General features: G+C 47.1%; 1 protein-coding gene across 4 annotated transcripts in view; it reads left to right on the forward strand.

Annotated features, from left to right (window-relative positions):
- Window positions 1-13,491: 13,491 nt before the first annotated feature.
- Window positions 13,492-23,729, forward strand: part of FGF13 (fibroblast growth factor 13) — a 500,418-nt gene continuing 490,180 nt past the window's right edge. Inside the window, exons 1-2 of one of the 4 annotated variants that reach the window (XM_072818038.1) lie at window positions 13,492-13,663; window positions 14,778-14,996. In XM_072818038.1, coding sequence (XP_072674139.1) covers window positions 14,948-14,996 — 49 coding nt within the window. In that variant the 5' untranslated portion in view covers window positions 13,492-13,663; window positions 14,778-14,947. Of the gene's footprint in view, window positions 13,664-13,999; window positions 14,108-14,777; window positions 14,997-23,729 lie in introns of those variants that run through there. The other 3 variants (XM_072818035.1, XM_072818033.1, XM_072818037.1) reach the window with 3 other exon arrangements.

A 23,729-nucleotide genomic window follows, 5' to 3' on the forward strand; every position in this document is an offset into this window, starting at 1 on the left:
TTTTTTTTATTTATGATAGTCACACACAAAGAGAGAGAGAGAGAGAGAGAGGCAGAGACACAGGCAGAGGGAGAAGCAGGCTCCATGCACCGGGAGCCCGACGTGGGATTCGATCCCGGGTCTCCAGGATCGCGCCCTGGGCCAAAGGCAGGCGCCAAACCGCTGTGCCACCCAGGGATCCCTCTTCCTTGCCAATTTGAATGCCTTTTATATCTTTTCGTTGTCTGATTGCTGAGGCTAGGACTTCTAGTACTGTGTTGAATAGCAGTGGTGAGAGTGGACATCCGCGTCGTGTTCCTGATCTTAGGGGAAAGGCTCCCAGTGTTTCCCCATTGAGAATGATATTTGCTGTGGGCTTTTTGTAGATGGCTTTTAAGATGTTGAGGAATTTTCCCTCTATCCTTACACCCTGAAGAGTTTTGATCAGGAATGGATGCTGTATTTTGTCAAATGCTTTCTCTGCATCTATTGAGAGGATCATATGGTTCTTGTTTTTTCTCTTGTTGATATGATCTATCACGTTGATTGCTTTATGAGTGTTGAACCAGCCTTTCATCCTGGGGATAAATCCCACTTGGTCATGGTGAATAATCTTCTTAATGTACTGTTGGATCCTACTGGAGGAGTTACTATTATTAAACTGTACATACTGCCCAAAGCCATCTATAAATTCAGTGCTATCTCTATCAAATAATTTCAATGTCATTTTTCATAGAAATGGAAAAACTATCCTAAAATTCATATGAAGCCACATAATACCTCAAGTAGCCAAAGAGATCTTGAGAAAGGAGGAAACTGGAGACCTTACACTCCCTTACTTCAAACTATATTGCAGATCTGTAGTGGTCAAAACAGTATGGTATCGGCATAAAAACATACCAATGGAAAAAAATTAAGAAGCCACAAACTAGGCAAGAATACTTAATGGAGAAAGCACAGTCTTTTCAAGAAATAGTGCTGGGAAAACTGGATACTTAGGCAAAAGAAATGCAATTGAACCCCTATCTTATACCACTCACAAAAATTAACTTGAAATTGATTAAGTATTTAATTATAAGGCCTGAAACTGTAAAACTTGAAAAAACTCCAAGACATTGGTCTTGGCAATGATTTTTTTTTATATGATGCCCAAAGTACAGGCAACAAAAGTAAAATTAACAAGTGAGACCACATTAAACTAAACACTTCTGCACAGCAAAAGAAACAATCAGTAAAATGAAAAGGCAACCTAGGGATCCCTGGGTGGCGCAGCGGTTTGGCGCCTGCCTTTGGCCCAGGGCGCGATCCTGGAGACCCGGGATCGAATCCCATGTCGGGCTCCCGGTGCATGGAGCCTGCTTCTCCCTCTGCCTGTGTCTCTGCCTCTCTCTCTCTCTCTCTCTGTGACTATCATAAATAAATAAAAATTAAAAAAAAAATGAAAAGGCAACCTAAAGAATGAAAGAAAATATCTCCAAACTATGTATCTGATGAGGGGTTAGTATCTAACATGTCTAAAAGAAATTCATACACTTCAATAGCAAAAAAAGAAAAAAAATTCAATTAAAAAATGGGTTAAGGACCCGAATCAACATTTTTTGAAAAAAGATATACATTTGTGGCCAAGAGAGGGTGCCTGGCTTGCTCAGTAGGTAGAGCATGCATGCGGTTCTTGATCTGGAGGTCCTGAGTTCTAGCCCCATATTGGATGTAGAGATTACTTAAGAAAAAAATCAAATGTTAAAAAAATTATAATAAACTAATGTGGCCAAGACATATGTGAAAAGGTGCTCAACGTCAATAATAACCATGGAATTACAAGTTAAAACCACAATGAGAGGGATCCCTGGGTGGCGCAGCGGTTTGGCGCCTGCCTTTGGCCCAGGGCGCGATCCTGGAGACCCGGGATCGAATCCCACGTCGGGCTTCCGATGCATGGAGCCTGCTTCTCTCTCTGCCTGTGTCTCTGCCCCGCTCTCTCTCTCTGTGACTATCATGAATAAATAAATAAAATCTTTAAAAAAAAAAAAAAACCACAATGAGATATCACCTCATTAGAGTGGCTGTTGTCAAAAAGACAAGAGATAACAACTGCTGGAGACGATGTGGAGAAAAGGGACCCCTCGTGTGCTGTTGGTGGGAATGTGTATTGGTATAGGCACTATGGAAAACAGTATGGAGGTTCCTTAAAAAAGTAAAAATATAAGTACCATATGCCCCAGCAATCCTACCTCTGGGTATATAGTTGAAGGAGATGAAATCACCATCCTGAAGCCATACCTACATCCCCATGTTCACTGCAACATTATTCACAAAAGACAAGACATGGAAACAACCTAGGTGTCCATTGATGAATGAATGGAAAAAGAAGATATGGTGTATATATACAATGGAATATTGTTGAGCCATAAAAAGAAGGAAATCCTGCCTTTTGTGACAACAGGGATGGACATTGATGGCATTACACTAAGTGAAATAAGTCAGATGTAGAAAGGCAAATACTGTACAATCACATTTGTATGTGGAATCTGAAAACATTGAACTCATGGAAACAGAAGAATGGTGGTTACTACCGGCTGGTGGGGGAGGGTAGAAACAGATGTTGGTCAAAGAGTACTTCCAGTTATAAGATGAACATGTTTCAGGGATTTAATGTACAGCATGATGGCTGCAGTTAGCAATACTGTTTCATTTATTTTAAAATTGCAATGAGAGCAGATCCTTAATGTTCTCATTATAACAACAACAGCAAAAAGGTAATTATGTGAGGTGAAGAATGGGTTAACTAATCTTAGTTTGGTGAACATTTTGTTATACATATATAACATATATATAGATTGTATATTTCAAATTGATATATAGATTATTTATTTCAAATTGTCTCATTTGCACACCTTAAACGTACACAATGTTATGTGCCAATTATATATTAAAAAGGGAATTTATACCCCCCTAAAGCTGGCAAAAGGGGAATTAAGGTGCTTTTCTTTTTCTTTTTTTATGTCCTGCAGTAATTTAAATGATATTGAAACTACTTGTTTTAAAAAACAAGTTGAAGGGCACCTGGGTGGCTCAGTGGTTGAACGTCTGCCTTCAAGCTCAGGGCGTGATCCCAGAGTCCTGGGATTGAGTCCCACATCGGGCTCCCTGCATGGAGCCTGCTTCTTCCTCTGCCTGTGTCTCTGCCTCTCTCTCTGTGTGTGTCTCTCAGGAGTAAACAAATAAAATCTTTTTTAAAAAGTTGAATTATAACAGATGAACCACATTGTTATGATGATTTTTTAAATTTTATTTTAAAAAATATTTTATTTATCAGAGAGAGAGAAAGAGAGAGAGAGAAAGTAGGAAGAGGGGCAGAAGGAGAGAATCTCAAGCAGACTCCCCACTGAGTGCAGAGCCTGATGTGGGGCTCAATCCCACCATCCTGAGATCATGACCTGAGCTGAGACCAAGAGCCATATGCTCAACTGACTGAGTCACCCAGGTGCCCCAGAAAGTGTTTGTTTTACTTGCTTTTGAGATAGTTCATAATTTTTCCATCATCCAACAAGTGTTCTAGGAGTATATTTCTTAGTTTCCAAACAGTGACTTTTTGCATTTTAAAAATTATTCAAATTTTATATTTATTTTATATTTTAAGTATTAAACATTTAAATATAAAACTGTATATTCAAATTTATCATATGCTATGCTCCGAAAAGCTCTTTGTAATTATCTTTTAGAACAAGTACTGCCTTCCTCTGTCTCTTCCCTCTTCTCCTTCTAGAAGACTTCTTCAGGATCTCTGCACCTCTTAGATTTTCCTTATTTCCTTCTCGTGATATTTTTGGCTTTGTGCTTTGTGATTCTTCTAGTTTATCTTCTAGGTTAAGTGGTCTCAGCAGTGATCATCCTCTCCTTCTGTTCATCTACTGTACTGTCTACTTAGGAATCATGTTGTGTAGTTCCAGAAAGTCTGTTTTTATGCTGCACTTGAATCTCTCTCTGTGTTCCTATTTTGTTATTCTCGTTGTTGTCGAAGTGATCATTTGTGTCTCCTCTTGCCAGTCTATTTCTTTAGGCATGTGTTGCTTAGTCAACCTTTTTCTGGGTGCTGGTTGGTTGCTGCACCCACAGAGATGGTTATAAAGTGTTTTGTCATCAGCCCGTGGGGGTCAGCTGATGCTGGAGCTTTCTAAGTGCTGGTAGGCCCTCAAGTGGTGGGAAGCCATCTTCTTCCCAGGCCTCTTCACATGGTCCTTCTCTACACTGACCTGCACTGTTACTTTATTCTTTCTTGGCCCCTTGGAGGCCTAGGAGACCAGGGACACAAGTTTGATATTGCTTTCCCAATGTCCTGGTGTCCCTGTGCTGGCCTTGCTGGCACTGGATCCAGGCTTTGCTCAGCACACAAGGAAGATAGCCTGACAACACTTCTTTGTGTGAAATTCCCCAATGCCTAGGGCCTCACATCCGGCTCTTCTCCAGAGAACTTGATAGCCATTTGGCTAAGGAGAAACAGGTAGGTTGGAGTTGGAAATGGGAAATAACCCATGCTTAGGTCACCATCTTTCCAGAACTTGCTATGATTTCTTATAAAAAAGAAAGCAGGCCTTTATATGACTGGACCTTGGTTCTATTACTTCCTAGGGAGTTGCTTTTTAATAACACATGGCCAGTGGTGAAGTTCAGGGTGAAACCTATATCAGTGTCTGGGTAAAAATAGAGCTACTAAAATATTGCAATAAGGGGTTAAGTAAATAAACAGAGAAATAGAAACACACACACACACACACACACACACACACACACACACAATAGCAGTGAGAGGAACTTAGGAGAGTGAAGGTCCAGAAGGTTCATGCCAGAGGATCAGACAAAGGTCTGTAATGACTTTAATTAGAAGCAGTGGAGAAAGTGAGGAAGCCAGAATGCACTGGAATCCTGAGAAGTCACCCAGAAGGTGACTGGGGAGTAGAAGCTCATAGGGAGATCTGTGAAGCTGCGCGGTCTGACTGCCACAGGCTCTTGAGCACAGCGACTTCTGCTTCATTCCCACCTTCCAAGTCTCCAGTGAGTTTTTCTCAGTGGCAAATGCTAACCTGGAGCCACATGGGTAAGGGGCCTCTGGGTAACCTAGTTCTGGACTGGGGCGGGAGTGGCAGTGGTAGCTGTGCTGAAAACTGACCACGTAGCACAGTACCGCAGAGGCAGGCCAAAGAAGAGCAGTGTAGGATCATAGATGTGGCTACAGAGGCCTCTGGAGAGGACTTCTCTCCTTTCGGTCTCAGTGCCATACCTCTTCTGACTGGCATGCTTTGTTATAGCTCTCAGGGATGTTCTCTGACACCGAAGCTAAAGCGTTATGCACTTGCTAGTCATGGATTCTTCCAGAATCCTGTGGCCCCTGCCAACCAGTGCCAAGACAGGTACCTAAGCCTTCTTGACCAGGTCAGCAACTGGCAGTGCAAGTGCACAGCCTTTGGCAACAGAAAGACCTGGGTTCGAAGACTGCCAGTGCGATTCGCCAGCTGTGGGAACTTGAACAGGTGAATTGCTCTTTCTCGGTTCTTTTCATTATTTGTAAATAAAGGGTAGCAGTATGTAGCTTTAGGGACAGGAACAAGGATGAAATGATAGTTTCTATAAAGCACCATCTATTAGATGCCATCCTCTGTTTTTGGTCGTTAGTCTTGTGTGGGAGACCCTCAAAGGGGGCTCCTCTTTTCCCAGCCTGGAGGCAGGGGGCAAACCTCCTTCCAGCGATCTGAGATGCTCTGTCCAGAAGTGCACAGTAGCAAATGTTTGCAGGCTGGGTGACGTAGGGAGGAGGGAGGTTTTATGTAACAAAGGGGAATAAATATGGGGGGTGGGGAGTAACAGGAAAGAGTCATGCTAGACCCTGGCAGTGGGTGAGAGGATGAGAACACAACCCTGAAAATGACACTGGGGGCTGCGCTGCTGGAAGTGGAATGGGGAAGCGTAAATAATTCCAGCAATGGGCAACAGAATAGGGAAGTCCCTTAGAGAAGACACAGGTGGCTACAGTATGGCAGGTACAGTCACGTCAAGAGTGTGATGGTACAGTCACTCCAAGCACGTGCATGTCCATTTGGTGCCGGGTCAACCCCACCAACTGAGTTACACATAGTTTCAAGGGAAGGAAAGTGCAGGTACAACTGTCTCATCGTTAGAAACTCAGCTTGGCATTTGTTAACCATCTGCAGGTTGCTCCTCTTTCCCTAAAATGTAATATCTATTTACAGTACCAGCTGGGTATCAGTGCTCTGGGGAGCAGTAGAAAGCCAAGCCCCAAACCCTGGAGCTCCAAAGAAGGCTCCAGGCAACTTCCCAAGAAGACAGGGAAGTTGGAGGCAAAAGGCACTAGCAATACAGTGGAGATCACTTAAACTGGCAGAGGAAGAGGAAGATTCTAGAATCTCTCTTTGTCAAAAGCCCGGGCAAAAAGACAGGGTTGGAGAGAAAAAGAGACAAGTCACAGGCTGCGATCTCTGAAAGATGAAATTTATGAAGGAAAATATTCATTAGGGCTCAATGGCTGCGAAAGGAAGGGGGAAGAGGCAGGACTGGGCAGAGGGTACAGTTGAACCACAAAGCAGGCCCAACAAAGCCTTTGGCCAAGCAAACTGGAGTGAGAACTGCCTGTCAGAGAACTTGTGTTGGTTCTAAATGGCCAGGCCTCTCTCGGTCACTGGATGTGGCCTGCCCCAGGAAGGGCGTGACCTCAGGTGAGGTTAGGATTCTGCAGCTGAGGCAGATTCTGAAGGAGCTGACATCCAGGGGTGGCTCACAGCTGGGCAGCGAGCCCTTCCTGGGAGGGGAAGCTGGACGGCACACATCTTTTTCTCCCACACAGAGTGGCAGGTGCTGGTAGAAGGTGAATGAAAGCCCAAGAAGCCCCGAGTGAGACCTCTGCTCTTGCTCTAATGCTTGGCTTTATCTTTGGAGAAATTTTAGAGGCACCAATTATTCCATAACACTTAGAAAATATGCAGCATCATGTAAGGGAAAGAGGGGGGACTTGGGAAGCAGAAGGTGCTACTTGAGTCTTCATCCTGCGTGTACCTTTTTCCTGCAATCTTCACCTTTTGGAGCTTGTTTCCTCATCTGGAAAATGGAGGCAATCATGGTCACTAACTCAGGGTTGCCTTGAGTATAAAGTTGCATACTTTGGATAAATATTACTATGGAGCAAGAAACTCAGTATATTGAAGAAATGATGTTATGATGATGAGGCTGTTTATCATGCCTTTGATGTGCTCTGTGCTATGTTACCACAGGGTGGGCATGGAGGGAGTTCGTCTGAGCAGAGTTTAACCCAGTCCTTCTCATCTGGGAGTATACAATCTCAAGATAAGTTATCTCTCTAGATAAGAGCAAATCAAAGTGGGCTAAGCACTTACTACCATATCCAAATAGTTTTCAACAAATACAGTCCTTCTATCTGAAAATGTTTTTCATTGGCATCATCACTGTAACCACTGGAATAGAGGCAAGAGCACGATTTGAAAATCTTCTGGAAGCAGACCAGAGCCAAAGTCTTTTTAAAAAAATTTTTAATTGGAGTTCAATTTGCCAACATATAGCATAACACCCAGTGCTCATCCCACCAAGTGCCCCCCTCATTGCCCATCACCCAGTCACCCCCACCCCCCACCCACCTCCCCTTCCACTACCCCATGTTCATTTCCTAGAGTTAGGTGTCTCATGTTTTGTCACCCTCACTGATATTTTCACTCATTTTCTCTCCTTTCTTTTTATTCTCTTTCACTAATTTTCATATTCCCCAAATGAATGAGACCATATAATGTTTGTCGTTCTCCGACTGACTTATTTCACTCAGCATAATACCCTCCAGGTCCCTCCACATCGAAGCAAATAGTGGGTATTTGTCGTTTCTGATGGCTGAGGAATATTCCATTGTATACATAGATCACATCTTCTTTATCCATTCATCTTTCGATGGACGCCGAGGCTCCTTCCACAGTTTGGCTATTGTGGACATTGCTGCTATAAACATCGGGGTGCAGGTGTCCCGACATTTCACCGCATCTGTATCTTTGGGGTAAATCCCCAGCAGTGCAATTGCTGGGTCGTAGGGCAGGTCTATTTTTAACTCCTTGAGGAACCTCCACACAGTATTCCAGAGTGGCTGCACCAGTTCACATTCCCACCAACAGTGCAGGAGGGTTCCCCTTTCTCCACATCCTCTCCAACATTTGTCATTTCCTGTCTTGTTAATTTTCCCCATTCTCACTGGGGTGAGGTGATATCTCCTTGTGGTTTTGATTTGTATTTCCCTGATGGCCAGTGATGCGGAGCATTTTCTCAGGTGCTTGTTGAACCAAAGTCTTTTGTGTGTTATTTACTGGGAGAGACGATGGCGAGGTCCTCTGTTTCGGACATAGAGAAAAACAGGAGTTTGCTGTGAGGAAAAGGCCACCTTTGATTACCTATTCCCCTTGACACAGGAGATTCTTGAATGCTATAGAATGATGGGAATTCTGGGTGGGAAACCAAAGCTGCCCAGTGATGTTCTTTGTTTGGGAGCGAGACTGAATCCTTGAACAAGGTATATCTCATTGTTTCCTTCTTCCCTGGACAAGAAACTGCTAAAACATTTAAAGATGTTCATTCTCTCTCTCCTTTTTAAAAGTTTCCTTGTTTTAGTAGCCTTCTACGTCCAATATGGGACTCAAAGTCACAACCTTGAGATCAAGAGTCACATGCCCTCTGACTGAGACAGCCAGGTGTCCCTACAGATGTCCATTCTTGTCCAGCCCAACATCACATCATAATGGTCTAAATGCTCAATTTCAAGAGAGGCAGAAAAGTCACATTTATGTGGATTGGAAAGGTCTTGGTAGGAAGCTGTTTTTGGATAAATCATTGACATCTGGTTTATAACTGGCACCCACTCTAAAAACCCATTCTACTCTGAAAAGAAGACCAAGGAACAGAGACAACTTGTTCCCAAAATGGTTCTAGGAGTCTCATTTAAGTTATCTCTTGCTGTGTGTAACAATTTATCCCCGAATTGAGTGGCTTAAAACAGCCATTATGCACATAAATCGGTGGGTCGGGAATTTGGACAGTGTGTGGCAAGACTGGCTCTTCGCTCCATGAAGGCTGGGGCCTCACAGCTCACAGGGCTGGAAGCTGGCTGGGATGGCTTGACTGGGATCACATGTTGGAGCTTTGTTCTTGCCATCTGCTGGGTTCCTCAGATGGCCTTTTCATATAGCCAGCTTGGGTATCCTCATGACACAGGTCTCAGGGTGTCTGCCTTCTTATAGGGTACCTGGCTCCCCTCTCCCCTGGAAGAAAGGAGAGCTCCCACATCTCTTAAATGCTAGGCCTTGAACTGGCACAGCATCATTTGGGCCACATCCTATTGGTCAAAACAAGTCATGAGGCCAGCCTGGATTCAAGGGGCCTTTACCTCCAGAGGGTGGTATGGCATATGCCATAGGATTAGGAGAAACTCTTGGTCACTATTCTACTTACTATTTCCAGATAGCTTATTACGCTAAAACATAGCAGCTGAAAACATCCATTTAGTTTTGCTAGGAAGCTTGTGGGCTCGGCATTGGAGAAGGGCTCCACTGAACAGTTCCCCACTGAAGGGTGTCTCACCAGGTTGCTGTCGGACGTCAGCTGGGGCTGCAGTCATGTGGTGGTTTGGGCTGGATGCCCAAGATGGGTCTCTGGCTTGGCTGGCGGTCAATGCTGGCTGTCGGTTGGGAGCTCAGCTACCAGTGTCAGCCCGAGAGTCCAGAGGTGAGCTCTCCAGCATGCCTGTCTCAGTCGGCAGATTTCATGCATGCTGCTGGCTGGCTGGCTTTCCCCAGAGCACACATCCCAAGAGGCCCGGGCCAAAGCTGCATGGCCCTTTATAGCCTAGCCTAAGAGTAATAGAGCATCACTGCTGCCATACTCTATAGACTGAAGCAGTTACAGGCCTACCCAGGGTCAAGAGGAGAGGCCGTAGGGCCCAGTGGCCATGTTTTAAAATTGCCACAGTGACCATCTTTGGAGATGATCTTACCTAACTCTTTTATCACAGAAATCCACAACTGAAGATCCCGATCAAAAGCAATGTTAAATGGTGATGTAGATGAACACTGTAGGGTTTGAATCAGAAACGAATGCCTTTCAGAGCTCTAGCCTTTGGATCCCAAAGTTCAAATCGCTAAGATGTGAGCTGAAAAAATGAAAGTGACTTCCAACTCCTAGATCTTGGCCCAATGGGCCTTTCTTTATCTCAAGTACCCGGGCTGCAAGTCTAGCTTTTGCCAGGCTGCCTCCTTTAGAACCAGCTTTCTGCTGTTAAGTGTTTTTGCAAATGAAAAACACATTTGGTCCAGTGAGAAGCTGTCTTGTCACTAAAGCGTCTAATTTGGTGGTGCCTGATGATAATGGCTTTACATTCAGTCAGTCCCAACTTGCCAGGAAGAAGCCCTAAGTGTATCTGTCCACCGTGCCCCGACTCACCCCAACCTTACCCTCCAGCACAGACAATGGAAGCATGTGGCATCTTGCCCAGAAACATTGCTCAGAGCTGCCGGAGGATGAGTGAACCTGGGATCCAGAGGCTGGTGTCTTGAGGCATTTGGGAACTGGCATGAAACAGACACCAGAGAGATGATGGGGCCAAGGGAATGAAACTCTCAGGACCTTTTCTGTTTTCCTTCCAAAGATTCAAACCTCCACCCCTTACTCTTGAAAGCACCCAGGCCTCTTTAGAGGTGTGGCCATGCGGCATTTTGCTTTGGCATATTGCTTTAATTCCAGGATCAGGTTACTCAGCTCTACCAGATAACCCTTGTGCCCCGTGTTTTATCAAATATAGTGGCTCTCTCTCTTGTAGGGTGGGCAGAGACAGGAGGGACAAGACCATGTTACCATAGTGACAAGGCAACCAGAAGTGAAGAGATCAGTAGGGCCAGTTGCTGGGCTGTTGGCAGAAGGCCCTTCTACCCCAAGGGAAGGGGCAGAAGGATCTGGGTGGGGAAGAGGAAGTGCTACAGAGCTGCACTAGATGCTTTAAGATTACTCCTTTTGGGCAGCCCCAGTGGCATAGTGGTTTGGCGCCACCTGCAACCCTGGGTGTGATCCTGGAGACCCAGGATCGAGTTCCAGGTCGGGATCCCTGCATGGAGCCTGCTTCTCCCTCTGCCTCTCTCTCTCTCTCTGTGTGTGTGTGTGTGTGTGTGTGTGTGTGTCTATGAATAAATAAATAAAATCTTAAAAAAAAGACTACTCCATTTGGTTGTGAGGGAAAGACTACCCCCCTGAATGCCCTCACACAGATGGCAGATCCTCTCCCAGCTGACCACCCCAAATTACCAAGTGACCTGGGGGCACTGGAGCATGCGTTCTTGTGAGCCAATACCAACATTCTGTTCGTATTAAACACAGGGCTTTGAAAAGGGGAAAGCCCCCATGGCTTCCACAAAAGAGGCTGCCTGTGACCTCCCTGGTAGGGTCTTCAGCTTTGTTTAGATGAGATTGCTTATCCTGGTACTTTGTAATCCTTGGGCTCTGGCATGAATGCACACACTTACGATGTCACTGATTTGCCCCCGTATAGACACACATCATGGTTTTGGTTTTGCATGTGGTGTCTGTTGTCTTTATCCTCTGATTATTTCTTTTGCAGAGTGGCTTATAGTGAAGAAACACACTTTAGTGTTCATGGGTAGACAGATCCTGCAAATACTCCCAAAGTGACATCTCAACTCATCTGAATCATCTTAACTAACCCAGGTTTATTCATATGATAACTAGTTAATGTTCTTCGAGGAACAGGGTAACATCTGGCTTCCAGGAAAGTTAGCTCTGCTAGAGATGCCATTGGTTCTAGGGTATGGAGGGGAAGGGGGAAGTCTTATCAGTGCTGAGAACTTGCCTGAAAATCTGGAAATGTTAATGTAGCAGGAAGGCTGAGATACTCAGGACAGACCTAAGTGTCATGCTTAATATTTCCCAAGACAGAGACTGACCCTTTCCCCAAAAGGTCTTGTGGCTTATTGGGGGTATGTGGACAAATAAAATGTGTGTGTGTGTGTTTGTGTACACATGCATGTGTGTTTGAATGTGCTGGGTTAAGGGAGTTTGCAAAGTTTTAGAGGTTTAGGTCTGGCAGAGACAGGTCCAGTAAAAATGTGCCCCCCCCAACCTTTCAATAGGCTAGTAGGAGTGTTGAGAGACTATGTGGTCTAATAGAGCACTGTCTAGAATGACAGACTCGCCTTGTTCCTATCCTGGCTCTCCTAGTTTTTTTTTTTTTTTTTTTGTCTAGGCTTCCTCACTTACCAGCTGTGTGACCTCCAGGCAAGTAACTTAACCTCTCTGAGCCTCAGTTTTCTCACTTGTAAAATGGAGAGAACAGTATCAACACTCCTTAGGGCTGTTGTGAAGATAAACTAGGATAATGATGTAAAGATTTTAGTGTGCTGCTTGGTGCAAGGTAGGCACTAAATCCATGGTAACCGACTATTGGGTGTTCGCTCTCTAAGGACTCTATACCATCTTTCCCTCGACTTTTCCTCTAAACACATCCAAGTCTCCACCCCCTTTGATTTCCGGTCATTTTAAGAGAGATTCCTTCTTTCCCAAAGTACGGGTATTAATTAATGGTCTAACCTTGGGTTGGATAATTACATTGTGTCATCAGCCTCCCGATTATCAGATATAATTTACAGGAAAAACAGACCTGGAGTTCCTCCCAGCCCGAGGACGGAGGCTGCAAATTGAGTTTAGAGAGTTGCTGACCTTTAGACCCGGGCCGGCTTGGGAGGCAGCCCACTCTCCCGGTCTTGAAAGCCACAGCAGGCTCTTGTAATTGAGTTACCGCCTGGGATTCAGTGGGACTAATCCATCTATATAATTTCTTTGCCTGGTTTAATGCCATTAACGAAACCGAATTAAGGAGCGGGTGGAGTTGGGTGGGAAACGGATTTTCTGCGTGGGAGTCGCTGCCGAGTCTCCACCGCCAGGCTGGAGCCTTGGGTCTGGTTAATGGACAGCTCTGAGGACCAAGGCACGGTAGCGGCCGCCCCCCACCCACCCCCAGCCTCTCAACCCGGCGCCGGGCTCCCGGGTCTCCGCGCGCCCAAAAAGGGGCCATCGCGGACAGGGTTCCCCAGATCGCCCCAGGGCTGATTCCTAGCTACTCTGTAACCCCCCCTCTTCCATTTCCTTGGCTCTATCTCCCTCCTCAGTCGCCCCCTCCCTTGTACAATTTTCCAGCAGTTTTCCTTGTAGTTGAAATCTTCGGGGTCCCTCCCTGTGTTTTGTCGCTAGCGCGCCCCAGGCGAGACGCCGATACCACTGATCCCTCTACAGCCCTCGCCCCCAGCGCCACCTCACTCCCTTTGCTTGGGGTTGGCTGTCCTGGATGGTGGGCACTCTTCGCGCGCAGCGTGCCAACCAGAGCGATCAGCCCTGGGAGGAGGGGCCTGCGTGAGGGGGTGGGGGTGGGGGTGGGAGGTGGCAGCCGCCGCGGCCAGTTTCACTCTCTGCCCTAGTGACACTCGGATCCCAGCGCGCCCTCCTCCCTGCCCGGAGAGCCCGGCTGTCTCAACTTGGGCAGCTAGCCGGAGGCAACGAGTCGCCGACTTCCCGGACTGAGATTCCGCCGCTCGCTGCAGGCAGTTGCCAACAGCGGAGTCCCCAAAGTGTAGGTGACGGCTCGTGCGGGCCCGGGCAGCGCTGCGGGCTGAGGGGCGGGGTGGGGGCTGGGGGCGCGACGGGCTTCGATCCCGGCGGCGGACGGCGCGAGCCCGTTGCGGCGGCGCCCGCGGGCCCTGCCCGCCCAGGAGGGGCCGGGGACGCCCGGCCGCCACGCTCGCCCGCTCTCCGCTGGGCTCGCCGGGGCTCTGCCAACCGGCGGCTGACGTCGGCGCGCCCCTGCCGAGCTCTCCTTTTACTACAGGCGGCGGGTGGCTCCGAATGGGCCCCGCCCTCGTCGCCCCCGCCCCCCGCGTGCCCACACCTTGCCGTTTATATAGAACGCGCCGCGGGCTGGATCGCGGCTCTCTGGGACCGGAGAGTTGTCGGGGAGGAGAGCGCGAGCGAGGGAGCGGGCGAGCTCCGAGGGGGTGTGGGTGTAGGGAGAGAGCAGGTAAGGGCCCTCGGTTCCCGCTCCTCTGCTCGCGAGCCACTCGGGCCCCCCTTTTGGCAAAATCACAGCAACCTGAAAATTGATTAAACAGAAAGAAAGAGGCGACCCTCCCCTCTCGATTCTCCGCGGGCGAGGAGCTGCGCGGCTCTGCGGTGTAACAGGCTCACACGTTGCTCATCACATGTTCAAACATTTCCCTTTCGGGGAGGCTCGTTATTTTTAAGTGAATATTTTCGTCTTTGTTTTGATTTTTTTTCAACCTTCCTCGGGTTTTTATTTTGATTGAGTTGGCGGCCCGCGGCGGATTGAGAGAGGCGGGGGCAAGGAGCCCGCCGGCGCGCGGGCAGCCCACCCAGGCGATTCCCCGCGCGGCCCGCGCCGGCCCGGAGAGCGGCCCGCGCGGAGCCCGGGGAGGCCGGCGGCGGAGCCCAGAGCGCCGGCCGCACCTCTCGGCGGCCCCGAGGGTTGCGAGCGCGGCCCTGGGCGAGCGGGCGGGCGGGCCGGAGCCGCGGGCGCGGGGCGCGGAGGGAGCGCCACGCCGCTTTGTCTCTTCACTTCTGGAGCAAGGCGAGCGGCTCCTCCCGTGGCCGGCCGCTCGGGCTTGAGGCGGCGGCGGCGGCGGCGGCGGCTCCTCCTTCACCCCTCTCCTTTCCTCCCCACTCTCTCGTAGGCAGCGGCGGCGGCGGCGGCGGCAGTGGTGGGGAAAAGCGGATTCCGCCCCGAGCCACACCGAGGGGAGCTCGCGATCGCGACTTGCCGCCCTAAGCACTCTCCGAAGTCCGGCCCGCTCGGCGAGGACTTCCGTCTCCTGGGCGACCCTTGTCAAGCAAGCTGGGATCTATGAGTGGAAAGGTGACCAAGCCCAAAGAGGAGAAAGATGCTTCTAAGGGTAAGCCCGCCCGCCCAGTCCGCCGGCTTCCCTTCCCTTGGTTTCCCTCGCCCCCTCGCGTGCGCGCCGCCCTTCGGTGGCTCCCTGCCTTCCTGCTGGAGCCTAAGCTGCCCGTGACCTCTGCGACCCCGGGCGAGAAGGGGGGGGGGCTGGCCGCTGGGTGGGTGGGTGGGGGCTGGGGTTGCACCACTTTCCCTCCTTCCTCGTGGAATTGTCGCCCCGCGAGTGCCTCCAGCCTCTTCCACTCCCCCTCTGGACGCACCGTGGTGGCGCTGCGGGCGACCCGAGCTGCTGCAGCCCCGAGCGCCGGGAACAGCGCTGCCTGCTACCAGCCGGCCGCCTATCTGTGCGAGTGCATGTGTGTGCGTGTGCGCGAGTGTGCATATGTGTGCTGCGCGGGTGCAACATGGTGACATACTCAGGAATCTGCCCCACTCTCAGAAACCCAAGCTCCAATCCACCTTCAAACCCCTCTCCCCGCCCCCAATGCAAACAAAGAGCCTGGCCGAGACGCCTAACCCCTCCCCCCACGCTCCTTTCCCCCTCACACCCCCTACTCCCCCAACTCTCTACCCCCTCCCCAGAAGGCAGGAGCTTGCAACCTTCAACACGCCGCGTGCAAAAGTGAGCAATCCCGGTGCCCCGGCGCCGCCCGCGCCGCGCCTCGGCAGCGCAGCCTCGCCAAGCCCCGGGAGAACAAAGGCTGTTGTCCCCTTGCCACTAGTGCCCAGCGGGAGCGGGCCTCCGCTGGGAGGGAGGAGAGTCCCCTCCCTCCCCTCTCTGGGGTTCAGCCGCCTGGCCCGGGGCGCCAGCCGCCGGTCCCCCGGAGTGTGCATCTCGGCCTGGGGCCTCCCACCGGCGGGTTGGGGAGGCGCAGCAGAGTAGGGCTCACACCCGGGGAGAACTCAGAAGAAGGAAGGGGGGGTTCCTTCTGACCCCCGCCGGCACTGGCCTTTGCCTTGCGAAGGACCCGGCGTCGCTCCGGAATGCAGACTGGAGACCGCATCCTTGGAGACCCGGGTGCGGGGAGAGGCACAGAGAGGGGTGTGGTTAGAGCAGTTGGGAACCGGCAGGTGCCTTAGAGGCGAGCGTCGGGCGGCCACAGAGCAGACGCTCGAGTGGGCTGGGCCGGCTCGAGGTCCCCAGGCGCGCTGAACCGCAGCCCAAGTGGGGCTGCACAGAGGGAGCCCCGGCTTTCGTTGACGGGGCCCTTCATTCCTCCCTGCACTCTGGGGCCCCCTTGCCTCCCACTCCTGTCCCTATTCCTTTTTCTCATCTCCTCCTTCTCGCCTCTCCCCATCTGAGAGCTTCCCTTCCCCAGGAGATTCTAGGGCAGCACCAGCCCTCCCCCGCTGAAAGTTGTCAAAGTCTTCAGCTCAGGGCCTTTATCCTTATTTCTAAATGGAGTGGATCTCTTCCAATTAGGCAAAGCGTTGAGGAAAGGTGGGCAAGTTTGGGGGGGGGCTATAGATCTGTGGTCCTGAGGGTCAGTGTTGCCACTGGCCTGGCTCAAGGCTCCTCCCTACCCACTCCCAGCTGCTGGCTGAGGTGCGCAGATTGATTGAAACAGTCACTTAGAAAGTAGAACTCTGGGTGTGCATTTCCAGAGCTTTCCTATTTGTAGTTTGTCTTAAACAGGCATTCATAGGTTTAAAAGAAAATGCCTTCAGATTTGCTGAAAGGTTTTGTTCTGCCGTGAGGGCCTGGAGAGGTAACTGCAATGGAAGATTGTAGCGCCAAATTGTTCTAGGCCAGTGATTCCCTTCTGAATCTGGGAGTACTTGAGATTTGTTTCTGGGATTTTAGTTCCCGATTTCCAGCAGGTGGTTACCTAACATTTATTTTAGGTTACCTTTGGGAGGACCCTGAGTCCGAATTCATTCATGGAAAGTGAGTTGCTGTCTTAGGAATATAATTTGCAATTGTCCAAAATGAGTAACAAGTCTGGAAACATTAGGACAGGTTTCTGTAACTAGATAATGATAATTTTTACTAGGCGTATGTCATAATATTTTATGATGTTGACTCACCACATTTGAAACGGAATACCTCTCTGTAGGAATTATGTAATTAGCATTTGGAATTATGGTTGTAATTAGAAGAACTTAAAGTAATTTTATAAGACAACTTTTAAGAAGGGAGTTTACTTTCCCCAGGAGATGGGAATCTTATGGCTGCTGAGAGCGGGAGTCCCATTTCTGCCTCTGTTGGTTGTTGAATTTAGAGCATTTTGAAAATAGTCAATGCGTGATAGTTAGCTTTTCCTCCTTTCAAGTATGTTCAAAGCCTTATGTGACCAAATTTTAAAGACTACTTTTTGTGTTAGAGATGAAAGATACCAGGTCTATTTCTATTTTAACCAATAAAGTTTCATGAAGAGGTTTGGTTATTTACACATTTCCTACAATTGGATCATTTTTAATATTTTTCTGAGTTTAAGGGACTCATGAGCACACTCTTTGCATCATGGCAGAATATAGAGTTGAACGTTTAATAGATACTTTGAATATACACATATATGATTTTGAACAACAGTGTGACAAATGGTTGAATCAAGTCAATTATTTGAATGAATTTCATAATCTGCTTTCAGAGCCTCCTGTTCATTTAAATTCAGCCTCCCACCCCATCATCTGGGGTTCATGCCCACAGCCTAGAAGATTATAATACAGTATAGTGTTTCTAGAGTTCTTAAAGCACAGATAGTAGGGAATCACTAAGTTATTTTGTGCTGCTGAACGAAATACGGCTTTCACACACATCAATTGCCAGTTGTATTTAAATGACATTTTCTTCAACTCATGAAGGTTAAGACCAGTCTCAGTGATGGGCAGTGATCCTTTATAATCTTTTCAGTAACGTAGCCAGATGAGATAGTCTGTCCCCTTGGAGGGTGGGGTGGGATGGGAATCTTGATTTTGTTTGAAACTATGAAAATGGCTTCTTGTGTAGCAAATCACCTTTTGTGCATTTCTTTAGGCTTTGTATAAACTTTTAATTTGGCAGATAGGTGTATAGTTAGCTGCATTCAGCTTCTGAACAGGAGGACCTATTTCCATTTCAGGGAAGAAGAAAGCATAACATTTGTTTGTTCAAGTAGATAGTCCCTTAGCTTTGACTCACTCTTCTCTACCTTGTCACATAAAATCTTCTCGGCAGTTCTCTGTTGGTAAAGCACTCGGTTAAGGCTGTGTCTGGTTTACCGCAACTGTGTTATGTGACATTCAGAAAACGTGTAGCCTGCTGACAGATAAAACCAAACCATCCCTGGATTGAGTAAAAGTGCTAGCCAATTCTCGTTTTTTGGAATTACCATTTGGCTTGTAGTTACCTGTTTGAAGTTGGGTATGTGTTTTCAACCATGTGCCTAGGGAGAGCCATCTCAACCAGGCAAGTTTTGAGGCCGTGTAATGTAGGCTGTGGTTTCTCTTGGTGAGACGGTCTGTAATAGCGTCAGGCTGGGCTTATGCTGGCTGCCGGTGATGGACGACAATTCCACGCATAGCCCAAGAAGCCAGCCACTTGCACAGCTGTTGCTGTAATAGATTGTGGTGCCAGTGTGCATTTGTGGGTATGGCTCATTTTCTGCTCCCTTCCTGTCCATTTCCAACAGTCTCTCTAACCATACCTAAGGACAGGGCATTGTGGTTACACAGCCAGCATATCCAGTATTGAACCATGAATGCCATTCCAAAAGATCATCTTGGTCTTGGTGGATTACTGCAATAGCTTCTGTCAAGTGTCTCTCTCAGATTTGGGCCGGGCAAAGCAGGTGTTTAGAGGTATTTTACCCACAAGAAATCATGACGTTGGTGACTTCTCACTAAAAACTAACAATCATAATCTACCTATTACTCATGTAGGGACTTGTTTTTTCACCTTGTGAATAAATCATCATGGACCAGTGGTTTTACGGAGTGTCATAAACCCCATGTTTTCTTCTATGCTGAGGATAGTGGTCACTGGCTTGATGAGAGTGTGTGGCCAAGGCGATCTCGAATCAGAAGTGTTAATCTGTTTGTGGGGATAGGTGTAGGAGAGGACTGCACAGTGCCCCCCGCCCCAGTCCTCTTCATTATGATTTCTAGTGGTGTGCAGCTTCTTTATTGACAGAGGCTGAAGCGAGAAGGAGGAGCATGTTGGGACATGGGTTAGGGTTGCTGTATCTTCTTCCTTCCTGAGTGTTCCTTCCTTGAAGTCTCTTTCGGGTACAGTTCAACCCATTCAAGGCGTTTAGTGTGCATCCTTGGGGTGGAGATGTGGGTGAGGTTGGAGGGGGGAATGGACTTGGGTTTGGGGCCAGGGTGAGAAGCAGAAAGTGAGCTGTGGGTGAAGGGGAAAGGGTTGAGGCCCATGCCTAGGGCAGGGAAATGTATAGTGGCCCTGAGAACAGGATCAGAACAGGGGACAGATTGGGGGGTCACAGTTTGGGTGGTAAACTGGGGGGCTGAGTTGTGAGGCAGTGAGTAGGGAGATGAAGCTGTTAACATTCCAGGTCTCTTTGCAGCTGTGCTGTTTTATGTTCAAATCAACTCCTCATTCTGGGAATTACAATCAACACAGAACAACCAGAATGTGTTGCAGCTCTTCAAATATATCCAATAAAAAGGCTTTCTAGTGTCTGGTTCATTATGGCTTATATTTTTGGAGTTGAGAAATTTGAAAGGAATAGAAAATAATTGCCACGATTAAACGATCCAAGGAGAAAAAAAACCCATGAATTAAAATCCTGCTGGTGGAGGGGATCCCACTTGACTCTTTCCTGGTCAAGCTTAACACATATGCTTTTAGTATTTAGTAAGGAAGATAAACGTCTGCGTAAATCATTGTCTGTGGTCACCAATTTCTGTTTGCCTCTCTAGAAGACACATTAGCCTCAGGATTTCTCAGCACAGGCTGAGGAGTGGACTTAAGGTTCATTGTACTGGGAAACACGATTCATCTTGGTCCTTATCAACTTGAAAGATAGCTTATCTGTTTGTGATATACTGGTTCTACAAACTCACTTGAATCAGATTTTTGACAGTTTTTCTACTGTGGCATTCTTGTCACTTTGGTGAATGCCATATCTTGATGAACCACTCATTAGGGATGTGGATATCTGGGTAAAAGCATTAATTTCCTAAAGAACGTGCAATAGTGTATAGTGATCATTATGACTACCACGCCAGCCTGCAGGTCTATTTTCTCCTTGAATTGGAGGACCATTTATTTTTTTCTCTAAAGCAGTATTTTCCACTGCTCCTGAAAATGGCAGTTTCATATTAGGAAAGAGAGAAAATCTTGGCTCTTGGGGCACGATGGGAATGGGGACTAGTTTATTAAAAATCTGGGTTTGTAATAGACAAGAAACCCAAATTACAATGACTGTATGTTGAGATTACTGTAAGTAAAGGCCCTATGCTTTATGCTTGCCTTTATGCCCTATGCTTGCCTCTGCCCTTTGAAATTACTTTTAGCATTGAGTTGCAGATGGAAACGGTCTTAGTGTCATTGGCTAATGACATTCTCCAGAGCCAAAGGGCAGAGAGGGTAGTAGGTATCCTTGTTGATTCTTTTATTTTATTTTTTTTATTTTTTTTTTTTTTATATTTTTTTTCTTTATTTATTTATGATAGTCACACAGAGAGAGAGAGAGAGGCAGAGACACAGGCAGAGGGAGAAGCAGGCTCCATGCACGGGGAGCCCGATGTGGGATTCGATCCCGGGTCTCCAGGATCGCGCCCTGGGCCAAAGGCAGGCGCCAAACCACTGCGCCACCCAGGGATCCCTTTTATTTTATTTTTTAAAGATATTATTTATTTATTCATGAGAGACACAGAGAGAAAGAGGCAGAGACACAAGCAGAGGGAGAAACAGGCTCCATGCAGGTTGCCCGACGTTGGACTTGATCCCGGGACCCCAGGATCAGAACCTGGGCTGAAGGCAGACACTCAACCACTGAGCCACTCAGGCATCCCTGATAATTTTGAACTCTGGCAGCACCCTTGGCTTTGGTTGGTGTAAGGCTGGGGTCAACATTCTAGGAGGTGCAGTAGGGTTGGTGTGACCTGGGTTGCTTGCTTGGCCTGCCTGCTCTCACCTTTCTGTGGAGACCTCAGATCTGGTTTGGACAGTCACTATTTGGCCTAATGGAATTCTCAGGTGTACATGTCTTTTCTTTCTGGATCCTGTCAGGAGGGCTGGGGAAAAAAGAAAAAGAAAATATCTTTTGGTGAAAGGCAGGCCTGGTCAGAAGCCAAATTAGAAAATAGTTCATTAAAAAAAAATAGAATGAACCCAATTTCCTTTTGGGTAATTGATGATTATACACAGTAACTTACACAGATCTTAAGTGTGCCTCTTGATTAATTTTGACAAAAGTTTACACCCATGTAATCAGTATCAAAATCAAGATATAGAATATTTCCATCGCCCCAGGGAGTTCTCGCATGTTCCTCTCTTGTTATTCCCTCTTCAAAGGCAGCTTCTCTTTTGATTTTTGTCATCATATTTTAGTTTTGCCTGTTATTGAGTTTAATATAAATGGAATATTGCAGTATGCCCTTTTTGTTTCTGACATTCAGTCACCTCCCCTTTCAGGAAGATTCCTTTCCCATCCTTTCTCTGGTTTCTTGGGGACTCCCCCAGTACAAAACCCTGTTGAGTGCCCATAAAGAGTATTTGTTGAATGTTCTGGGCAAGGTAAGGAATTCCATTAAGCAAGGGTATGTTCGATTCATCATTTAATAACAATGACAATAATAATGATAGTTATCATTAGTATAGTAGCTTCTAAATTACTGAGTACTTGTACAGTAGGCATTTATTAGTCTTACATATATCTCATTTAAACCTCATGACAGCCAAACAAAGTAGTGATTAGTGTTTACCGGCTATAGAGATGAGAAAATTGAAGCTTCCACATAGAATGTAGCGTTATGAGGTCACATAGATAGTGGGTTGCACCTAGCACTGTGACTGGCATTGTAGTAATTAATGAATAATTGTGGAATACATGTACCAAAACTCATTGGTCCTATGCTATGTTCTATGTTCATTTCCAGTTTGCTGTCATATCAGAAAGTTGTCTGTTACAGAATGGCTCTGTCACTGTCTCACTTTGGTTTAATCTGATAGATGCCTGGGGATATTATCATTTTAACTAAGGACTGCCAGAGGCAGAGGTTTAACCCAAAGGAACTGATAATGTCTAGTTGACTTTCTGGCATCTAGGTTGGTTGGGAAAATACTTTGGGTTAGGGTCTTAATAGTTTTTCTAAGCACTAAGGGATTTGGCATGAACTATCTCCTGAGATCTTCCTAACAGTTCTATCAAGGATAGATATACATACTAATAGTATTCCCATTTGACAGATGAAAAAACTAAGTCTCAGAGACTAAGGCCAGTCTTAAGGTCACTCAGCTAGCAAGATGGTGGAGTGAGGGTTTGAGCCAAGTTTGACTGACTTCAAATCCACGTCTTTTGGGGGCGAGGGAGGGGCAGAGGGAGAGAGAGAGACTCTTAAGCAGGCTTCACCCCCAGCCCAGAGCCTGAGATTGTGACCTGAGCCGAAATCAAGTCTGCCACTTCACCAACTAAGCCACCCAGGCACCCATCAAATCCACCTCTTTACCACTGTGTCATAGTGTCTCCCTAGGCAACACAGGTGATTCTTTATCTAATCTCGGTTTGCACAAAGACAAAATTGCTTCCTGTTTGCCACTGTGGGCATGGTTAGGAAGAGTGTGCCTGTGTATACGTGCATGACAGCTCTAGGGCTATGGTCCTCTTGCAGCTGAAAGAATCTCTGAACATTAGTTGGGCGACTCTTCCCTACCGGGCACTATGCTGGGCCTCTGCACACAGAGACAAAAGAAACTCAGCCCTACCTTACAGTTACCCTTCCTTTTCCTCTGGCTTTGGACGTTCTTTTTTTTTTTTTTTCATTGTGTACATCTTCCCTCAATTGGCCACTACTGTGACTTATAAGATTTAAGCATCTGTCAGTTTGAAAATAATGGTGCTTTTCTCCAGAACTGTGTCTTGGAGTTTGTTTCACCTGTGTTCTAAAGATGCCACTTCCTCTTAATTCACTGCTGGGTAAAACTCCCAGTTGTTTATTTTTTTCCCCTATTACATGGCATATGCTTTCAGCCTGCCTCTCATCAGAATCATCTGTCTCATTTCCTTCTCTTTCTCAAGCCTGCCCCATTCTCTCTGCTTCCCTCTCTCCTTTTCTTCCCCCTCCTTTTCTTGTCAACAGATGTCAGTGGTTTCATTAGCTGAATGGCGTTCCTTAGGATATATACTGGGCTCATTGGAGAATTCTCATTTCTGAATTTTCTCCCTTGACAGCTATATTAACTCGAGTGAAGAAATCTACTCCTTAAAGTGTAGCTCCATGGAAGAGGCTTTTCACTACTTATTATATAACTCATTTTAAATGGAAAAATAAAGTGTGAGCTTTATTTATTCATTCATACTGTTTATGCTGCCTTCCGTTAGATAATATTTCCAAAAATATATCTTGTTAATGGAGACACAGCCTTGAACTAGCATATTAATTATAGTTTTCCCAAAGTTCGGAATCCTGTAGTTCTCTGTGCTGCAGAACCTATGTTTAGGGGCTGTAATGAGCAGTAAAGGGTGTATCGCATGGTTGTAGGTAAGTTGAATAACAAACATGAAACCCAGGGCTCAAACATCCCTCCAAATTGTGGAGGTGGCATTTCTACTGCTCTTGAACTGGG

The sequence above is a fragment of the Canis lupus genome, chromosome X (assembly GCF_048164855.1).
Source record: "Canis lupus baileyi chromosome X, mCanLup2.hap1, whole genome shotgun sequence".
NCBI classification, from domain to species: Eukaryota; Metazoa; Chordata; class Mammalia; order Carnivora; family Canidae; genus Canis; species Canis lupus.